Raw genomic sequence first — 25,028 nt, forward strand, 5'->3', positions numbered from 1 at the left:
TTAAGGTATACCATAAATTGTGTTTTTCTGGTTTATTTAAGCCTCGTGAATAATAACACAAATGAAGAAAATAAGCACGAAAAAATACAGGTTCTGACATTTATTTTTAATTTCTTGGTAGAAATAACGCACGAGCGTCGGGGAAGTTTCCACCTACGATGTTAGTCTACAAACAACTTTTAAATAATATATATATATATATATATTTCGTGTAACATATGGAAAACAAATAAAGGCACCACATTTGTCATGAAACAACTAACATTTTTAATATTAGAGAGATAAACACAAAATTCCGCAGCAGTTTAAAGTATAACAAATATAAAACATTTTGTTCAAAAACTTTTGAGTACAACAACATAAATGTCCATACTTAGTTTTCTTTTCACAGATAAGTAACTGGAAGATGGTACATGTAATAATAGTTATAATACACCCTATAGAAGAAGGTGTAAATTCTGTCTTTCATCTAGTATCTGAGGTCAAAATTAGGCACGGCTATATAGAAATGGGACTCGTGTAACTTTGTGCGAATACTTGAACCAATAATGATGCGTAAATATTCAATAAAAGCATCATTATATTACATAATTTTTTCATCATTAGAATAGCATTTTTAAAAATACAAACTTGAATGCTCTAGATAAAAAGGAAACATTGCTTATATGAAATAAAACTATGCTTTTGATATCAAGATTTTCTTTAAAATATCAGTTAAAGAGCTCTTAAAAGAATAAATTATTTTAAGAATAATATTATAAGAAAGTATGCAAGTATGAGTGTCATTATGATTGGTTTCAGTTACTCTAATAGCCATAAACAATATCCTTTATTCGTCTTAAAAACAAATATATTTTAACAAGTTTCGTAATTATTATGCTCTTTGCATTTTCTAGTGAATATTTTCATATCACCAACCTCTTGTAATATAGTAAAGAATCCATGTGATAAAACTCCTACATCCAAACTTCCCTGTTTCACTCGTTTTCAAAATACACAGAATGTCCATAAATTATTCATCCCATTATATACCTTTATAATATAAATTCTTTATTATAGGAGCTATCTCAAAACCGTGTGCGTCAACTAATAACACAACTCAAGAAATATTTTTCTTTATGTTGCAGAATATTTACGCAAGACATGCTTCTTAATGTTTGGATCGAAATCATCTACCGCTTTAATGTTCTGCGTGCTACCAATGGGGCTCGCGTGGATTTTACTGAATTATTAACTGAATTGTGGTAGTTTACTGAATTAAAACAAAAATTTCTTGAGTTGTGTTATTAATTACCGCAAACCGTTTTAAGATAGCTTATATAATAAAGAATTTATAAAGGCTTATAATGGGATGGATAATTTATGGACACCCTGCACATGTTTATAATGGTGGTTTACTTGTCCTGGATTCACGACTACCTCGTTTTACATGTGTGCATAAATCTTTAATTTGATAATGACGTAAGTTTATCAAGATATGTTTTTAATGTAAATATAACAGATTCAAGGTCTTTAAAAACGACTTTACGATTAGTCTAATGCATGATGAATTAATATTCTTATTGTCAATATCAAAGCAACAACAACAATACTTCATAATAGAATTGAGAAATAAGTTACCATTGATGTGAATATAAGTTCTAGGTATGGTAAACTAATAATATTTGAGGTATAGTCGATAAAATGCGGAGATGTCTTGGTTTGTTTGCTATAAAGGAGAATTCTATACAATGGGTTATCCGTGCTTTGCTTTACCACTGGGATATAAATCCGACTTTTTATAGCATCACAAGCCCTCAGAAAAATAAAGGCACACGTGGATATTTTACAGTTCTACTTTACATATAATATTGTCAAATATCTAGAATAAAGATGTGAAATTAATATTCAAAAATAATTTCTAGCAAAATCAAACGCAAAGAAAACATTGCATGTGTCCGTTTGCAAGTAGCTGATCCATACACCATCTATATGGAATTCAGTTTAGACTTGTAGCGACTCAGTGAACGTCAGAAAGGAAAAGTTTTTCTTTATAGAGCAAGGTTTTGTTTACTGTAGTAGCCAACGGATATCCACCACAATAGTCATGAAACAATTATCAGAATTCCGACATGCTAGAGCAAAATCATACTTAGCATAATAGTAAAAGACAAATGGTACTCGACATTATAATAGTTTATTATAACAATAAAAAAAACCTACATCTACACGTGCCTAACACACCTACTAAACGTATACACATATTAGAGTTATTATGTTGTTATTATTAGATAGAATAATGCCAATAAATAACTAATGACAGTAAAAGACAGTGAGGTAACCAGTTTATGACACTAACAAAGAATAAGTCTCTGCTTTGCGACTAATTCTTTGTTACTCTCATTAGTTTATGATAAGAAGGATAAAGGTCAACAGATAGGGATAGTAGAGTATTAACTATAAAATAAAGTATAAAATAAGAAGGAAATATCGTAAAACACATAATACATGTGTTTATTAAACACATCTACCGCTGATGATTAAATGACTGTTATAAATGTATTATAATGTAAGTACAAAGTTACATTAGTACTTGAATAATATTTATTCCAGTTTAATAACGCCAACTAGTGGTTGTAATAATAAATATAAAATACATTGGTAAATGCTGGAAATACATATGCCAACAAACAATGACAATGGTTAAAAGGATGCTAGCAAATAGTGACTGCAAGAAATAATAATGGTTGAATATAAAAAACGTCCAAGAAAGACATACGATACGAAAAACAGTTTTTATACTTCGAGTTAACGTAGAATGAAGGAACAAAAAGTACAAAATTATACGAAAAAAGATCTTATGAAGCAGCCACTGTAGGAAAGAAATATATTTACAGAAAGTGAAAGCAAAAGAGAAACCAAAAATATCTTCATACAAAGTAAAAACGAGAAAGAAATGTGAAAATGATTAGTCTTTATAAAAGAACAAATATATCAATATAACCTTGTGTCAAAACTAACAGAACGGTCAGTACTTGCAACACGAGAGGATATTAATAAGTAGTTCACACAAGAAAGAAATAGAATAATTAGTACTTGAATAAAACGGAAGATGTTAACAAGTGAGTAGAATAATTAGTGACTGAATAAAATGAGAAAATGTTAACAAGGTAATAGAATAATTGTTAACAAATTAAGAAAATAATTATTACTTGAATAAAATGGAAAATGTTAACAAGGTAATAGAATAAATGTTAACAATTTAATAGAATACTTAGTACTTGAATAAATGGAAGATGTTAACAAGTGAAGTTATCGCTTTCAGCACAGAAACAGAATATTATCACGTCGCTCATGAATATAAAAATAATGTATGAGAATATTATTCAGATTCCGGCTTCTCTTGGGACCAAATTCTTTAGTAAAAACTGTTCAACCATAGAAGCTAATGTTTGTGTATTAATGATATCCTAAAATCTTTTGTTAAATATGAGGATACTACTTTGTGCTATAAGAAGAAATGGTGTGAACAAACCATGAATAGAGGAAATAGTGCAAGTATTAAAGTGCCTAGTAGAAGGGAGGATAATGACAAATGGTGATACAAAAGGAAACCATGGAAATAAAGTGCCCACACTAAACGAGGATACTAAGAAAGTCACTGAAAAGAAGGAAAAAGAAACCGGAAAAATCTATCTTAAAAAATATAATCATTGAAAAAAGCTTTTTCTACAAAAGGTGAAAAATGGGATATAGGAAATGTAAGACAAGCACAGTGAATGCTACAAACATTTAAGGCACCCGAGCGCGAAAAATTGATCCAAATTTAGGAAGAAAACATCAGAGCTGAAAACAGATTAGGGCGTCAGACTATGTAACTGTAATCCAATAATGCAAGGTAAAATAGCTTCTTCTGATTGAAAACATATTCTCATAAGTGAAATCTGTAAAATGCCTTGCCCAGAACATAATAGAAAAAAAGGAGACTACTACGTTTGTGGCGTTTCTAGATGTTGCTTAAGTTTGGAATCATGCTTGAATCAAACAAATCCTATTAATTGGAAGTGACGATATGATGCTGAAAGTGGAGAAAGAAGAGTAATGAGAAGGACAAGTGACCTGAGAGGTCAACCTCAGATTATATTAGAAGAAAGTAAGATGTATGATATTGATTCTGGAGATTATGGAAACTCTGAAACCTCTAAAACCATTACTGATATATACAGCTGTATTTTTTTCGTGCTTTATGACTTTCAAATCTAAAAAACGATTCTGAATAGTAGAGTCAAGTATTTTATTTTTACTATTCAGCGACTTCTGGGACATAATATTTCAAAATTTGGCGCGACGCCTGAAGGGTCGGGTGTTTTTTTATTGGGAGTCATAAAAACAGGTGGTCGGCAGCTGCTAAAAACTAAGAAAGTAATTCTAAAATACATCTTTTATTTTAATTAAGATTTTTTTAGATTATCTGTCAAACTTATAACGGTGTTAGTGTACATTCAGTTTGACTATTGCTTATTGTATTCTTTTCCATGGTCAGTCCTCCAAGGTCAGTGGAACTTGGACAGTAAGCAATATTAGCAATTCCATCAGGTTGAAATGGTGGTTTTTCGAAACTGACGGAGCTTACAGTTGTCGCCAGAGTTGAGACTGACATGTCTTTAGGAAAAACGGTCTGTAAATATAAATAGTACACAGTTTCAAGAATTTTTTTTGTTTAAAATTTCACTTCTTACAATAACAATAACATTGTTCATTAAATTTTTTAAACTTTTAATTAAATTTAATTAATAATTTAATTAAGTTTAATTTTACTACAACTAGTGCCCCTAACGGTAAAGAAAATAACTTGAATTTAAGAAAGACAATTCGCCTCTGACTGAACTAGAAGTTAAAGAGCCAACTTTGAAGAACGTTTGTCTGTAGAATATTTTTTCTTATGGGTTATATCTGTAAAGTTCTGAAAATTTTGAGGCCTTTATGGCATTAACTAGCACATTCTTATATCATAAAGGTGTAACAGGAATATTAACTTTTCAAATCGTACTGTAACTTACCACATTACGCCCCACACGGAATCTCAGTTTTCTTCTAATTCTCGTTGGTAAACAGCAGCAAAGTTTATCAAATACTGGGATGATCAATTTGGGATCCAAGTCCTCCGGAGTTTGTAATCCTACACAGAAAGCGAAATTTAATAATTTTAAGCACACTTGATCACAGCAAAGACCTGACGAACAGAATGAAAATTATTATTATTTTTTTTTACTTTTACATTAATCAATCTTGTCAACAGTATCGTGATAAAGTTATCCACACTTTTGAATTACTTTCAACTACCGTTATCTCATCCATTTCTTTATCGATTGTCTCACAACGAACTAGCGTTTACACAAAGAGCTTCGTTTAAGCTTCGTTTAGTTTGAGAACACGAATTTAGTGGAATAATTCTCACCAGTAATAAAGCTCATTAGAAGACCCACGATGATCACTACACAACATGATAAGCCACTGAACCATATGTAAGAGATGCGATAGAAACCAAATATTTCGGCACTGTGGGGAACAAAAAAAAAATCAATCAAATAATCTGATTACAATTTTAAATATTGTTGGCGAACTGTGTGTGTTTTCTTTTAACAAAGTCATATCGAGCTATTTGCTGGATCCACCGAGGGGAATTGAACCCCTAATTTTAGCGATGCAAGTCCGCAGACTTACCGCTGTATCAGATGGGAGACGTTTAAAAATTTCAAGTTAAAATGTTCAATAAAACTCTTACACAGTTTTACGGTCTAATTCTTTACAGAGGCCTGGCATGTCCAGGTGGTTAAGGCACTCGATTCGTAATCCGAGGGTCACGGGTTCGAATCCCCGTCACACTAAACATAATCACCCTTTCAGCCGTGGGGGCGTTATAAAGTGACGGTCATTCCCATTATTCGTTGGTAAAAAAGTAGCCCAAGAGTTGGCGGTGGATGGTGATTATTAGCTGGCTTCCTTCAAATCTTACACTGCTAATTTAGGGATAGCTAGCGTAAATAGCCCTCATGTAGCTTTGCGCGAAATTAAAAAACAAATACTTCTTTACAGAAGTTTAGAAAGTTTAGGATACCGTAAAACAGAAACTTAAAATGTCTAAAACTCTCCAATGTATAAAATATTTTCCAACTAAACTTGGGAATATAGGTAGTAATATGACTTTCAATAAGTTATTTATACTAACGACGTTCAAGAAAGTAGGTCGTGATGTTGCTTTAGTTTAACTGCTCATACTAACAGATTGAAGAAAATATACGGTAATATTGTTCTCACTATATTTAAAGGACGCTGTAGTTTTGAATTAGCACAAAGCTACACAATGAACTATCTATGATCTGCCCAACACGGGTATCGAAACCCGGTTTTTAACGTTGTAAGTCCGCAGACATACCGCTGAGCCACTGGGGGGCTGTTTAGAGAATAACAGATATCCTAGATAATATACATATAAAGTAGAAACGGTAATCATACCCTTCCTCATATATATACAGTAAAACCTGTTCAAGGCATTATCGCACGGGACCGAGTAAAATTTTCGGCGAAAGCAGGGTTTCTGGCTTAGACAGTGAACAAACATTTCCTTATTTATTTATAATTTTTAAGCGGAACGTTATACTTGCTTGACTCAAGGGAAGTTACACATTTGTGAATAAAGCTATTATACTGTTTATGCTATATTTATTAGAATAACAACAAAACAGACATTCAAAATATACATAACTACACAAAATTTTAATCATATTTATTTGAAGAAAGTGTCCAATTTCGACTATTTCGTTTTTTTGATGGGTTTTCTCGTGCGGTTTAAAGAGAACGCCAATTCTACTGCCTTTTCAGGAAGTTCATTTCCCTCTTTCATATTTGCATACAAATTGATAGCGTTAATATAACTTAACACTTGCGATGAAGTAGGAATTTCTATTTCCTCAATATCTTTTTCCATTTTGTTCATCTTCTGACTCTCTCGTTCTGTTACCATCTTGCGATTCTCTTATATTTTAAATCAGTTTCACCAGTTTCTGTTAAAACATTCTTGTCAACGTTCGCAAAACTTTCCGCGTTTCACAGAATCATCTGTATCAATCTCCTCAATCAGAGTTTGGATTTCACTAGAATCGTCATAACAAACAACTTCTCCACAATCTCCGCCATCATCAAGAATAAATCCATAGTTTGGAAAGCACTTTATTACACATTTGATTAAGTGACTTAAAAATGCAATTGCATCTAACACGTCAATTTTCATGGTAATTTCAGATGCTTTCTTAAGGTGACTGTAAAACCGATGTTGTACATGGAGGAAGAAAGACTAAACGAACATTTGAAAGTTGAACTTTTGGGTTCAAAAAGGAAAATATTCCTATTTTCTTGTTCCATTCTTTTGTTTAATTTGTTCGGCCTGGCATGGCCGAGCGCGTAAGGCGTGCGACTCATAACCCGAGGGTTTAACTCTTGTATACTGATTTAATTGTAAAAACAACAAGAACAGTGTGTTAAAAATCAAGGCACCACACTAATTACATAAAACTAATGAGGAAAATAGATGATTTAAAGTCAAGTAACGAGATGTCGTTAAGAAAAAAGGACTCGAAAACTCATTCAGGTATGATGGGGTCAAATAGTTGGTTGAAAGGATCATTGAATCCGAATCTAACATCAGATTTTATATTCTTGATCTCTCTCAGAATCCCAGGGACGCCATTTTTGAAACCATGTGCATATCCCCCTCACAAATTAGCGGGACCAAACGTGGCACATGGGCCCGGCATGGCTAAGTGTATTAAGACGTTCGACTCGTAATCCGGGGATCGCGGGTTTGAATCCCGGTCGCGCTAAACATGCTCGCCCTCCCAGCCGTGGGGGCGTTATAATGGGGCGTCAATCCCACTATTCGTTGGTACAAGAGTAGCCCAAGAGTTGGCGGTGGGACTAGCTGCCTTCCCTCTAATCTTACACTGCTAAATTAGGGACGGCTAGCGCAGATAGCCCTCGAGTAGCTTTGTGCGAAATTCAAAAACAAACAAACAAAACAAAACATTAATTTGTTCAATCGTTCTTTCGAATAGCGACCTCCTGAATAATGACGACAGAAAAAAAGAACAAAGTATATTTAACCAATACTTACTGTAACAAAATATTCGAGAATGTATTAATATTTAGACAAATTATTAATTAAACAAGAATTTATTAATATTTAAAGAAATTATTAATTAACTAAGAAATTAATATTTAATTAAAAGCATGGCCAGGTGGGTTAAGGCGTTCGATTCGTAATCTTAGGGTCGAGGGTTTGAATTCCGATCGCACCAAACATACTCGCTCTTTCAGCCGGAGGTGCGTTATAATGTGACGGTCAATACCACTATTCGCTGGTAAAAGAGTAGCTCAAGGGTTGTAGGTGGGAGGTGATACATAGCTGCCTTCCCTTAGTTTTACACTGCTAAGTTAGGGACGGCTAGAGCAGATAGCCCTTGAGTAGCTTTGCGCGAAATTACAAACAATATAATCAAAAACGTTTTTCCCGCCTTGCTCAAGTTTTAATCCTACTTGTTGATAGATAAGGTAGGTGAAAGATAGTTTTCTATCCGCGTTACGCAGGTTCCGCCATCTAGAGGGCCTTTTATAAAAGAAATCTTAAGATAATGCTGCAAAATTTTGATACTTCCGGCTTGTACAGATTTCCGCCCTATATGCAATTTCGGGCCTAGACAGGTTTTACGATATATATATATATATATACATTTTTCTTTCCAAAATATACAGCCACTCCTCCCAGTTCCATAACACTATAAGCTGATTACGTAATATAGTAGGTAATTTCTTGAAATTAGTTATATAAAGGCTTATAATGATTTAATCAGCAAAGCAATTGGTAAGAGCAAGAATTTTTCAAACTTTCAAAGGCGCATGGAGATGGCACTCGTCTAGCAGAAGCATTATTATCATATTATCATTATTATTATCAAATAGAGTTTTTCGTTGTCTGTCGTCAAAACCATTGCTCATGAAAAAGGAATACATATGAACACTGAGAAAAACTCTACCACATGGAAAAGACTATTAGAGAAGAGATAAAGTGTTTTAATTGGCCAGTTTCTTTGATAGTAGTTAGGACTGGAACAAAACGTCTTTCTTCATCTTATGTGGTCCTGGCTATAAAATGAGTGAAAGGTGGTCTAACACGTGATTGTGGAGAGTTATAAAGATTGACCAGTCAGTCACTTCTATCAATGCAATATATATACCAGTATTTTCGTAGCTACATATGGAAAACTTTGTAAAGAGAATTTGTACCAACATTTGAGATTATAAAAACTGTTTTGTAAAAGCAACTTACTTTTTAAGAGCTGGAGCCACTGTTGTTGCTAAAAGAGCAGTTCCGTTGTCACAGCCAGCTATCGAGAAAGGAGATTTTGGGGAAGCTGGCTTATGAACAAAACTTCCAAATCCAACCCAAAAAGCTATTCCTAACCCAGAGAACAGGCCCGTAATTGCACCCTACAAACAAAACAAAATTATGTAAATAAAGCAGCTTACATTATGCTAACTTATGCTACTGAAACTAATTAAATAATAAGAGTATTTTCTATTATTATACCTATAACAAGACAAACATTATTTTTATAGAATACGTTTATTTACCACCTCAGTTAATTTCTTTGTAAATTAGTCAAGTGATATAAACAGCAATTGACTGTTAATTTAACATATGCTTGTGAACTAATATTTGGTTACATGTTACAGAAAAAGATATTTTCAGAATAGTGAAGAGACATATGACCGGAGGCGACATGTCGTGTCCGATGGCTACTTTGTATATCCATTTTGTTCTTTTTAAGAGGACCGAGATGGCCAGGTGGTTAGGACGCTCGATTCGTAATTCGAGAGTTGCAGGTTCGAATCCCCGTCACACCAAACATTCTTTTTCTTTCAACCGTGGGAGCATTATAAAGTTACAGCCACTTCCACGATTCGTTGGTAAAAGAGTTGGCGGTGAGTTGTGATGACTAATTGCCCTCCGTTTAGTCTTACACAACTAAATTCGAAACAGGTTGCCCTCTTGTTGTTTTGCGCAAAATTCAAAACAAAGAAACGTTTTTCAAGAAATGTGTTGATCAGTTACATATTATGGGAATAGACATTATCACCCATTGAGCTAAACTGAGAATCGATTGTACTAGCATATGATAGCACAAAATATTGTATAGAATGTGATTTTTATCATGTGTGTGGCATCAATGATACCTTTTAGCAGGATGCAGATATCAACCCATTAACCATTACTTATTTTGTTCACCTCATGGTACCATCGCTGCCATAGAGGTCATGTTTTCTTGGATGAAGTTAGGCGAATCTAGTTCCAGATCCTCTCCGAATGAGCATAATCTGGCTGAAGGGGTTAAACAGCGTATCATCTGTGAACAGAATATTACCCTCAAGTAGTGTAACGTTCTAAACTTATAGTGAAACGTATCAACGTTGATCCATAGTAGGTGTTTCTGGCATCAATCCAAACAAACGGGTTTGGTCTTTGTTGTAAGTTTAATGTTTTTCATTGGATCAGACATGTGAACTTTGTGTATAGCTGCATCTACACTAATCCAATATTGAAATGCGGCTGTAAACTTGTGATTCACTTAGGAATTTGTACCAGAATCAACAGAGAGCAGTTTCATACTTTGTACAGACGTCACGATAACTGCACCTTTGGTTTGAAGACAGTTCTATATTCTGGCAACAATACTTCGAGTCACTTTAAAACTACCTGCTATATTGTCTTATTATGTTTTCGTCTCTGTCTTTAGGTCCTTCGGTAATAGGACGGCAAATTTATAGACTAACAACGCTAAAGTCCTGGATTCGATTATTCGTGGTGGGCACAACAGACAGTCCAATGTGGCTTTACTTTAAAACAAATGAAAAGAAACTCTCTCTTTTACATACAATAAAACACTGCAAACTGACTAAAAATAGCCACACAAATTCCGAGTTCCGAATTAGTTTAAAATTGTATTCCTCACCAAAAATAAAACACACTGGAGTGAAAGAATAGATTTACAAACTTTCTTACCCTTGGATCGAAAATGAAAACCTAGTATTGTTGAGAAACGTTTAAACGTTGACTAATATTCGCTGGCTACCACCATGAATAAAAAAATAATAAAACCAAGAGATAAAAATATAAACAAGTGGAGATACCACATTAATCAATATATTTTAAACAACAAGAAATAGATAAAACGTTCATAATGGATTAAATTAGAAAACACATCTTCGAAACGTTAAAAAATTACTGCCTTATTAGTAGTATGAAATAGAACCATAGCAAATGCTTATTTTTTTCATTGGCTCTTGTGATAAAATCTATGCAAAACTTACTACAGCATTAGCCCACGGGAAAAACATTCCAAGACTAAACAGTCCTATGAGGGGTCCTCCAATCATTCCGAAAATACTTAAAGCAGCCTAAAGAAAGAGATGAATAAAAAAAACCAACTTATTTAAATAATTGAAGAATATCTGTAGTATACATCTCTAACAGCCTAGCGTTTGTAACAGCATTCATATTAAACTCTTAAATACATACGACTTAATTTTCTTCATTGGAACAGATAATATTATGAACCTGTATTTAAATTGAGTTTTATTTTATCTTTAAACTTATTCAAAAGAAAGAATTATTGGATGTATATGTAAATAAATAAATTACAATAATATACTTGATGCAATTTTCATTGCATAATCACTTTCCGGTGGGAACTCCTTTCAGGAAATTAAACAAGTTATGCTAATGTACTTGTTTGTACGGTTGTTTTGTTTGTTAAATCTCACGTAAAATTACTAGAAGAATATTAACAGTAGTTGTTTCTAATTTTGAAATGATATTCTGTACCAAGGAAAAGTTGGATTCATCGTTCCATCATTACGTTCCGCAGATAAAAAAGCGAGCTCGTTCGATTACGGAATTCGAGCCCACGACCAACAGGTTGTGACCGGAGTGCTCAACTCACTAGGCCGCGAGAGGCCTTGCGCAGAGACACCTGGTGTCATAGTCTTATTTTTTACTTCAGTTTATGTTAAAGCAGTAGGTTTCTAAACCTCGTACGTTTTCTCAACTCAGCTTTATTTCATCGTCAAATTTTTATCTACAATTCATTATAATTATCTGTACAATTTATCCTGCATCTTCCACAAATCTTTTAGATAAACCAGGGATTTTTAACAAAAACACCAAAAAATTGTCTCCCATTGGCCACATTTTTAAGCACGTCGCGAGAAAAGTGGTTCAAAAGAGAATGGCTCTTAGATGTAGTAACGATTATATGAGAAGCCTATTAGTCTCAACCAACCATTCATATCCGTATGCACTGCAGGTAACGTGCTTATGATATGGAAGAAATAGAACACTTTAATACTAATTATCGGCATGGTGAAGGTTATTTCCTTCTTAGTTTATGCATGCTTAGAAACGTTGTGACATAAATCTTACCTCTGTATAAGCATATTAATACTATCTGTTGTATGTCCATGTAACGACTTCGCAGGGTGTGGATGGATCTCCATCAAATTTGGTAAGTAAGAAAATAGGTTAGATCCATGCGTGTGTGTGTGTGTGTGTGTGTGATTCTTATAGCAAAGCCACATCAGGCTATCTGCTGAGGTGAATCGAACCCCTGATTTTAGTGTTGTAAATCCGTAGACCTACCGCTGTACTAGCGGTGGGGGCCCTATTTTTGCGGATGAATTTTCGTGTTTTGCAGTTTTTATAGGCGTTTTGTTGTTACAATTATATATAAGTTTTTCATGTCCTAAGACAGCCTTTCACTAATCATGAATTTATATAGTTTCGGTCCATAGGACGACTACTCCAACTAGTGTAGCAATAAAAATTAATTACTCGTATTTTAATAAGAGCCTATTATACGCAGATCAGTCTGTTCTACTCAATTTCTGTATTGGCGCTACAGCTTACAAATCGTTCATTACAGCAATAAGTGCAAAGTCTTAGCTTTCAGGGTATTTAGAGCGTCTAAATCGGGTAAAAAACCCAAAGAAATGACGAACATATGGAATAATAATGGCTATATCCATTCTTTGCTTTGAATAAAATCTTGGCGAACTGTTTGAGTATGAATGTATCGTCACAAACGTGGCAGGGTAATATTAAAGTATAAATCTGTTTTTACTAGTTTACACTCAGTCTGTTGCGATAGTTAAGAAAGCAATGAATACCAAGCCACATTGTGGCATAATGGATAATAACATCGATTGTTTCGATGGAATTGTATAGAAATGAACCGTACTATAATATATTGGATGTTCTGTACAGCAGAGGTTATCCATAGTCTGAGTTAAGCCCAATTCGACTACCATAGATAGTTTCAGAATGTTGAAAGAGGGAGATAAAGGACAAATGCTTAAATCTTATTACGCAAGAAACTGCTTAACAAAAGGAGTGGCAGCCTATTCCATTTTATCAGATGTTGGACTCTTTTACTAAAAGTTACCAGCCTGTTATTGATATGAAAGGTGTGTTCTCCACAGTTAAAATAGAATCGAAACTGTGGGGCACATCGGGCTATCTGTTGTGTCCACCATGAGGGATCAAATCCAATCGGGAGACAGTACTTTTTAATATTTAGGAAGTACAGTGTCATAGAAATGACGCGAGTTATCTAAGACTAATGTGTTAGTCACGAAATTTAAACCTAATGACGCGTAATAAATAATCTTAGTGGAACATGTTCGATGACTGTTCAGAACACTCCATCTCTTATATTTAATACATTTATTTTTACCACTGTTTCTAAAGGGATGTCAATATAAAAGAGACATTAATAAATAATTAATTAATCTGACGTTTTGTATGATATTGAAAGTCAACTTAATAAAATATTTTCGGAAATTATCACAGCAAGTATGTATTTCCAAATTACCCGTTTCATCTTTTTCTTACCGTAATTTACCTTTAAATGAAAGCATTTTATTTCTTATATTGCTTCTTTCCCTCATTTAGTGAATATAAAGTAATGTGTTCCAAAAGACATCGTGTTGTTACAATGGGTAAACAAGATTCTTACGTGTCTAGCGAGTGATATAAGTTAAAGATTAATTATTTAATGTAGGCTTCAAATTAACAAATAGAATGGTGTAGTTAGTAGCAAGTAAAATGTTCCAAACACCCAGCCGATTGTGAAAGGATTGTAGCGTTCAAGTAGTATCATCTAGAAAATAACAAACATTATATTGTAAGGGCCCAATTAATTATACGTTTATTGTTTATTTTAATAATTCCTTTAAAATACTCTTTCTATAAATTCGCGGAACATCGTCATAGTGTATTTTAATAAATCTTCATGTCTGTGTCAAAATATCTGTTAATACAAGTATTGGCAATGTCTTTGATGTGATAAAACATGTTTTACGTTTTATTTTCAGTTTAAAACACAGTTACTAATTCTCCTTTTCTTTCCACAGAAAATTGCAGACTGTGGTACTAAAACGTACCTGAACTAACAAGCCAATTTTGTTTTTGGACATCTCATAGATGAGGGTACTATCAAGCACTTTTAATAAGTAATATGCCACATCTGTCTTCATGAATATTTCACTGGCCATCCTTCCTAATAATATGCCACATCTGTCTTAATAATAAATATTTCACTGGCTATCCTTCCTAATAATATGCCACATCTGTCTTAATAATGAATATTTCACTGGTTATCCTTCCTAATAATATGCCACATCTGTCTTAATAATGAATATTTCACTGGTTATCCTTCCTATCTATGAAATTAGAATTACATGTCATTTACACTTAAAAAAAAAAATGTTTGACGTAACAGAACTGAAGACCATTCTTTGTTCAATGTCCATGTTTCATCAGCTTCCTATGGTCCTTAACAATACCACGATAGTAACATTAGTCTTTAACAATGTCCTTACAGTAAATATGGACCTTAACAGACATTTTTGACACCATCTGGCGTTATTTTAAACTGATGTTTCATATTTGTATTTGGAAGAAAAGCTAATGAAGTGCCACCCTCCAGTGGCGCAGCGGTGTGTCTGCGGATTTACAACGCTAGAAACTGGGTTTTGATACCCGTGGTGGGCAGATCACAGATAGCCCATTGTGTAGCTTTGTACTTAAACACCAAACAAACGAATTACTGGAGCTTTTTTCCACTGCTTCTAATACCAAAATATTAATCAGACAGAAGGAAGTCAGTCAATAGTATTATACCTTCAACCATTTACGGTAAGAGATTGATTTTAACTGCTATAGCGCCCATACATTTCAGAGCGCGTGGAATTTTGTCGTGCCGCTCGAATCACAACCCAGGTCACCATTTCTGATATCAAAATCTCTGCCACAGAACTAACCCACGCCCCAACTAACATTTCATATCAGTATTTAAAAAAATGGCAACATAGTATACTTGCTATACCATCTTTCGCTACATCTCCGTTATTAAATATTGTAAAGGGCTAATTTGCACAGGTTGTGTTGACATTTATGTTACTTAGAGAGAGGTATGCACGCGAGTCTCCACGCTTATTTTCAAACCCTCTTTTTCCTACGTGTGACGCACGCAATGTTTTCTACGAGATTATAAAACAAGAAAACAAAACATTCATCACTAGCACACTTTACAATCTAATGTTTGTTTGGTCAACACAAATACGTTCACCTAACAACGTTTAAAACAAAATGTCTTACCTGTAAAACATTACCTAGTAACTGGGCCACTGCCACAAGAGCAATCGCAATTACTCCGTACACTATAGCTGCAAGAAAAAAAATGTTTGTTTATATTAAATGTTTCATAATTATAATATTTCAAACAGTTCATGCAATCCACCACTGTGAGAACTCTTGTTTTAGTCTTTCGATTTACCGTTGTTCGGGATTACTGATGTGGGGGTGAAATTCCTCCGACAAAATCTAACTCTTTTTACCTACGTTAAGCAATTCATTCTACATTTTTGTGATATTATGTTATGCTATAAAAATAATTCTAACAAATCCTACTTATAGCTTTATAAATTATAGGGCTTATTAAAGCTGAGTGGTTTTGAAGTATTATCGCATGTAACTATCTTTGTACGTTACGAATAGAATATTTGTTGCATGTCTATGTTTTAAATTTGTTAAAAACAATCAAATCAATAGTACCAAGAATTTTGGTCAGTCTTGTTGCCCACAGTTCTGATATATCTTTCTTTATGTAGGATTTCACGAAGTCTTCTAACGTCACTGCGGCCAGTGAGTTGACTCCTGACGACACAGTACTAAAATAAGAAACAAAGAGATCACATACCATCTTTCGCTAACCAAACAAAAGTAATTTTTATAACAATTTATAAAGCAGATGACACTAGACATATTCTGAAACATTACAACTTTACTGGGATAAAAGCATGACATCGACTTCGAATAAAACTCTGGTAAACAAGAGCGCTAACTAGGTGACTAAAATGCAATTGTTATTTGTCCTGTAAGGGTTAATATTTACTAAAAGTACAGGTGATGTCACTAAATATATACGTTTCTGTTTTCAATAATATTAGGAAACCTTCAATGAGCACTTCCCAGTCTATTAGAAAAACTGTTAGAAATAATCGACTTTGATAAAGCAACGACTACGCCTAATAACCAGTCTTTACGTTAACTTTTAAACTCTTATTTTCCAGCTGATCTTTGTTTTATATTTTTCAATCAGCAATTTTTCATTAAAATCTAAAATATGTCATTTTAACAGTTTATTAGTCAAAGCAAATTGGCACTTAATCACACACACACACAAAACACACAAAACAATCGGCGAACAGCACTAAACTAAATATGAAAATACTAGTAGAGTTATTGTACAAAGAATTTAGAGACAAAGTTTAAAATGTGAAAATTTATTTATTTTTGGTGAAAGCGCTCACCTGAGGGCTCCACTGAAAATCCCCGAAACAAATAAACCAGGAAGTCCTGGTAGAAAACCTAATACATCCATCACATACAAAGGGAATAACTAGAAACGATTCGAAAAAAGATGTTACATTTATGAAAAACACTTAATCAAACAATAAATAATTCAGTTATGGTAATACGATCAAAACAATAAATAATTCAGTTATGGTAATACGATCAAAACAATAAATAATTCAGTTATTGTAATACGATCAAAACAATAAATAATTCAGTTATTGTAATACGATTTAAGGACACTGCTTCACAATCTTGATGATTTAAACAATTGTACAAAAATAAATAAAATAAGTATTCAGTGATTTCTATGTTTGTGTGTGAAAATAATATTTTTTTTCCAATAACGAGAGTTTGTCTGTTTTTGAATAGTGAGAGTGACCGTCATATTATAACGCCCCCACAGCTGAAAGGGCGAGCATGTTTAGTGCGACGGGGATTCGAACCCGCGACCTTCAGATTACGAGTCGAACGCCTTAACCAACCTGGCCATGCCGGGCTCCAAGAACGACGGAAACAGTAAGAAAAAAAAACACTTCGGGTTTGCTTGAACACAGAAGTAAAATAATTAAAATAATTAAATGCTACTTCTCTACTGCTTCGTTGAATAGAAATAGATATAGATTCTAATAAGAAAATATTTTTATGTTATAATACAATGAAATATGTTGTACATCATTTGCTTTGACTTTTGTCTCAGAAATGCCCGGCATGGCCAAACGTGTTAAGGCGTGCGACTCGTAATCTGAGGGTCGCGGGTTCGCATCCCCGTCGCGCCAAACATGCTCGCCCTTTCAGCTGTGGGACCGTTATAATGTGTTAAGTCAATCCAACTATTCGTTGGTAAAAGAGTAGCCCAAGAGTTGGCGGTGGGTGGCGATGACTAGCTGCCTTCCCTCTAGTCTTACAATGCTAAATTAGGGACGGCTAGCACAGATAGCCCTCGAGTAGCTTTGTGCGAAATTCCAAAAAAACAAACAAACAAACTTGTCTCAAAAATGGAAAAAAAAAACACATAAAAACCTAAAGGTCTAAATCTTTATACTAAATTACTAGAATTATGTATTGTATGTTTATATTGTAAAAATGACCTGTTTATTTTTGTTATTGAATCTGAAAAAAAATGTAACAATCGATTGCAGAAATTATCAGCCAATTCATCAGAGTTACAAGGTCGTTGAAATCCTTGGTTAGTTTCACATAATTAAATAATATTAGAATCACTGGTCGGTCACACAGAATAATGCATGATATTTCTGGTTTATTGGAATGATATTACACGAATGTGTACTGCAGGTGAGCAAATGGCTAATTAACACACATAATGATTAATAAATTACGAGACTTTGTGACTAAGACATGACTGAAACAATCTTACCTTCCAATATTTTTAAACAATATTTAAGTAAACAAGGGACTTTTTTCTTCTACCTGTACCTTTACTGGAAATTACAATGTAGAAACAGGACTTAAGATCTATAAAAATACCATGCAAACAGAACGGCATACAAAAACATGTATCACTCCGCTTTATTGCGTAATTTCTAAACGAGTTAAAAGTTGATGACTGTATTATGTCAAAACTATGCCAATAACCTGAGGATGTTAACCTCCCGATTAATAGAGAAACAGTCAAGATTAATATCCAAGGTAGTTTTCATGCCCTGAGTAACTGATCCAAAAAGACATATACAGATACACTTACGACAGAATACAAGCCTCCAGAACACGCATGTACAAACAATTTCATTACATTTAACGTAAATGAAGACCATAATCAACAGTAAACTTACTGATTGACATTAGATATATTTGGTAATTCCAGCCAGAACAGTGTCTCATGCACACATGGCCATAACGAACAGGTCAGAGACCTCTAGTTTAAACTAATGACCAAATGAAAGACAGACGGTTAGCAGCATCTACCAACAGAGGATTTTTCTAGTTTTGAGCTGAATAATGGGATTAACTGACACTTTTATAATGCGCTTACAGATGAAGGTCTACAAGCCCCCGGAGAACTGTAGCATGAACCTTTCAAACTGTGTCCAGGAATGCTGAACATTAAGCGACGCCTAGCCCAATCATCCTTAGAAATATAATACTAAATAATCAACCACAGTATAATAAAATTAAAACAAACATCCCATAATTCATTCTAATGCAAAATAAAACAACCAATATTTTTAAATAACAGGACAAAACCCTCATATGAACAAATTAATCTCACATAAACTCTTCAAAATAAACAAAATACCGTGACACATACTGCATTACAATACAGCGTAAACGTTAATAAAAGTAACAAAAATTGCACCTCACAAACATTTCTACCATAGAAACGTATAACATCTTTACAAATCATGTATAACCTACAGATATCGTCACTTTTCGAGGTAAGAGTATATAATGATCCAGACACTTCACCTACCAAGATAAAAACGTATAATGATCCAGACACCTCATCTATCAAGATAAAAACGTATAATGATCCAGATACTTCATTTATCAAGATAAAAACGTATAATGATCTAGATATCTTACTTACATCTCACCCACTAAGATAAAACGTATAATGATCTAGATATCTTACTTACACCTCCCCACAAAGATAAAAGTGTGTAATGATCGCTACACCTCACCCACAAAGATATAAGTGTACTTTATCTTAGAAATAATTTTTTAATTACTCAGTGTACAGTTTCTCAGAACTCTTCATTCTATTAGATAAAATACATAATGCCCTATGACTCTTCATTTACTTGATAAGAGTGCTTAAGTGTCCCAGAACTTTTCACCTACCTAGAAAAAAGTGTTTAATGTTCCAAAACTTTTAACAAAGTAAGATTAAAGACAATATCTCAGTCTTATAAATTTTCAACTATTTTAAAAACAGATTACAGTAGGAATTATAAATAGCTGTATGAATAACACAATGTTAGTCACAGGACAGTTGCCTCATGGCGAAGAAAACGTGAGCTATAAAACTAGATGAAAAGTTGAATTGTACTAAGCCTTTTTCTGCTGTGAACATACAGAGGGGTACGTGATGACACACGTCCTTCCTTGTAAAAAAAATAAAAGTTTTAAAAACTTACCTGGTCAGGAGCAATTTTAAAAGTTGTCCACGATAATGGGTCACACGTTTGATATTTGGTATAGATGACCAATCCAGCCATGCATGAAATCGTCAAAAGAATCGATAACCCAGGAAGATTCAGCCAGAGGGCTCTTATAATTTTGGGAGAAGGAAAAATAAAATGAACAAGTATGACAATAAAATAAATGCTGTAACACATTAAAACATCACAAAATAAAGTTAAAATATGCTCAGTTGTCAGAAAACGACACCGTTTAATAATTTTACCTAAACATTGTGTCTATAAATATATGTGATTTCAATGGTAAGGTAATTGTTCATTGTCATTCAGAACTACTAATGGTTAAAAATATAGATGTTAAAAGTTAAAATTACATTATTTACCTATTACGACACAATGAAAGTTATATCCATGTTGAATTATTGTGCAAAACTTTAATTTAAAATTAAGAAGATATTGCTTTTAACACTTACGTCTGAGCGCCACGTAGTGTTGGGATGGACAAATATCGTTGAACCATAGCTTGGTTAACACCATATATAGAAATCCATGTGAAATATCCTCCTATGGCAAGATTCCAAACAGTGTGACGAATTGTAGGGTCTGGATCAAAGCTGCATCAATGATTATTGATTGATTTATACGAACTAACAACGTAAATTCAACGTTCGAAAACAATAATTGTTAAGCGTTTAAAAATAGAGATTTACGCTTGTTTTTGTTGTTAAATGCAAATTTACATAATGGGCTATTTACACTGTGGCTTCTGCTAGAACTCAAACTCTAGATTTTAGCATTATAAATCTTCAAGCTTACTGCTGTATCAGAGGGTAGACAACATTTACGTCAGAGTGATTGAATTTGCTGAAACTGAGGAATTCAGTCTGTATGACATCACACTTTAAATTTGCTGAAACTGAGGAATTCAGTCTGTATGACATCACACTTTGAATGCAGAAACATACATATATACAATTCAAATTTCACAAATGAAATACAGTAATAAATATTTAAAGGGTGAGTGTTTATTGAACACCAGTTATTTACAGATTTTAACAACAAAGTGTCATATAGTGTGCTTAAAAATCATTATTTATGAATATCGCAATAAACGTTCACCCTTACTTAAAAAATTCGATCCTCTGCCCATCTAAGTTTTTTTGCCATACATTAGCCCAGCCTCCTTCATCTTCGGCTCCTTTGAATACAACAACAAACATGGCAATGAACATCATGGTTACTTGGAAAAGGTCAGTCCATACAACAGCTTTCATGCCTCCCTAAAGTAATTAAAATAAGATTAATAAAATAATTAACAAAAACATTTCCTATATATTTAGAATGATATCTATTCTATATATTTTCCTGTAATTTACCTTTATCGTACAGCAACTTAGAAGAAACGTAAGACAAATATGTTGAAAATCATCTTTCATGAAAGTCACTTTTACCTTTTTTTACAGTTTTTATTTGTTTTTTTTCACTTAAGTGGGTAGTGTCAACCCTTTAAAATGGCAATCGTGCACAAAAAGGTACGATACATCGTTTTATTTGCAGAGACCGCGTTAGTGAGTGTGATGAAAGGTAATTACAGATGACAGTAAAGAAAAGAACGATAGGGGCATGTTAAGGATATCGTGTATAGCACACCTCTAACAAAAATCACGGAAAAAAACCAAAAGAACAGATGCCATCACCACTGGACTAAAATGGACATTGGTTAGGCGTAATGAAAGTCACTAATTGTGGTCTATCGACATATCATTAACAGAAGCTTGGGTTAAATTACAAGATGTTGAAAACTAAATGGTTGTATTTTCTTAGTTAATTATTAAGTTTTGAAATAGGAAAGATAATTTTGTACCACTCTCTATATTTTCCGAGTTACATTTTGCAAAGTTTTCGTAAAAGTGTTTTTTCTTTCCTTATACAGCATCTTTCTAGAAAGGATGTGAATAGCCATAAATTTATATTAATTCTCATTCATAAAAGTTGTAACTCTTTAACCATGTTTCTGTATTATATATTCCTTGGGACATAGAACAGATCCAAGTAGTAGGGCAATACAGAGATTTGCACACGTTAGACTAGTTGCTAAATTCTCTCTAAATACATATAATAAACTTGGTTAGTAACTTAGATAATACAGGATTTTGATATACTGCTCAAGAACTTTTGTGTGACTTAACAATGTTGTTTAAACAAAAATACGGTATCCTATAACTCGAGTGCTTTCGAAAAGTTTAATTTTCTTCTTCAGAGGTAAGCTGGGAATGACCATGATGTAAAGTCATCCAGGAAAAGTATTGTTTAAAAAAGGAAGAAATATGGTCATGAGAAAGGTACGCTGAGTGTTTAAAAAATTATTTTACCCTTTGTAAAGCTCCTTCAACAGTACAGCAGCATGCCTGTGAACTCAAAACGCTATAAATCGGGATTCGATACCCAAAGTGGAGAGATTACATTCATTACTTTCTGTAGCTTTGTGCATAACTAGAGATAGACAAACAAAAATACCCTTTGTATATTTAGTGCCCAGGAATGAAAAAATATCCAAAATATGTTATGGTTTCTTTATTATCACTTGCAAGTAATCACCATTAAACACACCCTCCCCGGCTACTGACTTGGTTGCATCAGTAAATAATATTGTTACTCTTTGCTTTACACGTGTACGTCAGTCTTTGAATTTTCTACCCATGCATAGTTTCTATTCTGTGCAACCTTTAATAAGCGGGAGAACCTAAATATCACCAGAATCTTTAGCTATTGCGCTTTCTCCTCAAAAGAGCGCTATACGGTATGCATAAAAGAAGTCTGGAAACACAAAAATACATTTAATTTATCTTCGATGAAAAACATTCTTTAAGATTACAAAATAAAAAAATTAAGAAACACGATTGATTCACTTTAATAAGCACATTTATAATGACCAGTTTTAAGTATACAAACTTACCACTGCAGTGTAGAAAGTGCAGACCAAGCCAATAGACAATACAGCTGACCAAACAGAAATTCCAGTCACTATGTAAAGAGAATGTGCACAGTTAGAAAAATTTAATGACTAATAGTTATTAGCGACAATACTTTATAATTTTTTAACTCTTGTATACTGATTTAATTGTAAAAACAACAAGAACAGTGTGTTAAAAATCAAGGCACCACACTAATTACATAAAACTAATGAGGAAAATAGATGATTTAAAGTCAAGTAACGAGATGTCGTTAAGAAAAAAGGACTCGAAAACTCATTCAGGTATGATGGGGTAAAATAGTTGGTTGAAAGGATCACTGAACCCGAATCTAACATCAGATTCTATATTCTTGATCTCTCTCAGAATCCCAGGGACGCCATTTTTGAAACCATGTGCATATCCCCCTCACAAATTAGCGGGACCAAATGTGGCACATGGGCCCGGCATGGCTAAGTGTATTAAGACGTTCGACTCGTAATCCGGGGATCGCGGGTTTGAATCCCGGTCGCACCAAACATGTTCGCCCTTTCAGCCGTGGGGGCGTTATAAAGTGACGGTCAATCCCACTATTCGTTGGTAAAAGAGTAGCCCAAGAGTTGGCGGTGGGTGGTGATGACTAGCTGCCTCCCTCTAGTCTTACACTGCTAAATTAGGGACGGCTAGCGCAGATAACCCTCGTGTAGCTTTGCGCGAAATTGAAAAAAAACAAACAAACAAAACTTGATTTGTTTGTTGAAATTTTCCACTAAAACGTACACGAGGGCCACCTACGTTAGCTGAACTAATGTTTTAAAGAGAAACTGGAGGGAAAGCAGCTAGTCACATTCAAACTTTTGCTGGGCCAAAAAGGACTTAACAGTAAATTTTATGATCCACCTCATTCTCAAAATGTAAAGCGCAGTTCGAATGATATGGTAACAGAATGCGAGCCAGAACCGTCATAACCACAGTCCAATACGCTACACACCGTACCGCGTAATCTATTTTATTATTAATATAGTTGTTAGTTTGGACATGTGTAAGTGTCATAAATAAGCTTATAAATACAAGTTGTCAAGAGCATAACTATTGTACATAATTTCCTAATTATTATTATTATTTTTACTATGTCTCAACATAATTGTTCTGAATCAGAATAACCTAATGTGAAATTTAAAACTTTTTAATTTTTATAGCAAATGCCACAATAGAAATGCCATAAACGCGTATCTCAGAACGACCGGTATGGGTATTAACATTTTCATTGTTAGGCAAAGAACAATCTTTCAACCTTCCTGACTCATCTTCAGGTCAACAAGCTTTGCGCAAAATTCAAAACAAACAAACAAACCAACAAACGAACGTGGCACATGTGTTCTAGTTTCATTGCGAGTGTCGTAACAAAGTTTGTTTTCAGGTACTAACCCCTTTGGGATAGGTATAAAGTAACTTGGCTAATGGCTAAGTTTGATAGATTTGTTACTCATGGGTTGGTCGATTTAAACCCCACAGCAGAGCAAGAATATTTTATGCTAGTTTGATTAAATGTTTCTATTCCAGGCATAGCAATAAATATTTTGACTAATATAATTAAATTAATCAAAGTAGTTGAATTTCAAATGTACCTCAGTTCATGTTTTTATTCAAAATTTAATAAAAATGATCATGCCACAAAGAAAAAAAACACGTAAATGAATGAGACTTCTACCCAAACTTTGAATTTTTTTGTGATTCATGTTAACAGAAATGTGTATTTTCCACTCTTAACATCATTATTTGGAAGTTACAGAACAATGTGTCCAATAAAACTACAACGTGCCAAAAACCGCCTTGATAATATATTTCCTGGTAATATTTCATTAACATTTCTCATATTTTCACCACGTGTATCTACAGTCATTCAGCCTATTTTGTGTTGGTTTATTGATAAGTTATAAATAATTCCCAGGCAGGAAATATAGGAACTTA

At 33.7% G+C, this 25,028-nt stretch overlaps 1 protein-coding gene across 1 annotated transcript in view; it reads right to left on the bottom strand.

The window, feature by feature from the left end:
• Nucleotides 1-253: 253 nt before the first annotated feature.
• LOC143251625 (sodium-coupled monocarboxylate transporter 1-like) overlaps nt 254-25,028 on the bottom strand; it is an 85,113-nt gene continuing 60,338 nt past the window's right edge. Inside the window, exons 4-15 of the mRNA XM_076502891.1 lie at nt 23,063-23,170; nt 21,232-21,386; nt 20,580-20,720; nt 20,104-20,236; nt 16,963-17,051; nt 16,205-16,320; nt 15,749-15,816; nt 11,404-11,490; nt 9,362-9,522; nt 5,438-5,538; nt 5,040-5,158; nt 254-4,657 (exon numbers count right to left, since the gene is read on the bottom strand). Coding sequence (XP_076359006.1) covers nt 4,460-4,657; nt 5,040-5,158; nt 5,438-5,538; nt 9,362-9,522; nt 11,404-11,490; nt 15,749-15,816; nt 16,205-16,320; nt 16,963-17,051; nt 20,104-20,236; nt 20,580-20,720; nt 21,232-21,386; nt 23,063-23,170 — 1,476 coding nt within the window. The 3' untranslated portion in view covers nt 254-4,459. The remainder of the gene's footprint in view (nt 4,658-5,039; nt 5,159-5,437; nt 5,539-9,361; nt 9,523-11,403; nt 11,491-15,748; nt 15,817-16,204; nt 16,321-16,962; nt 17,052-20,103; nt 20,237-20,579; nt 20,721-21,231; nt 21,387-23,062; nt 23,171-25,028) is intronic.

This window comes from Tachypleus tridentatus, chromosome 6 (genome assembly GCF_004210375.1).
Source record: "Tachypleus tridentatus isolate NWPU-2018 chromosome 6, ASM421037v1, whole genome shotgun sequence".
Classification (NCBI taxonomy): Eukaryota; Metazoa; Arthropoda; class Merostomata; order Xiphosura; family Limulidae; genus Tachypleus; species Tachypleus tridentatus.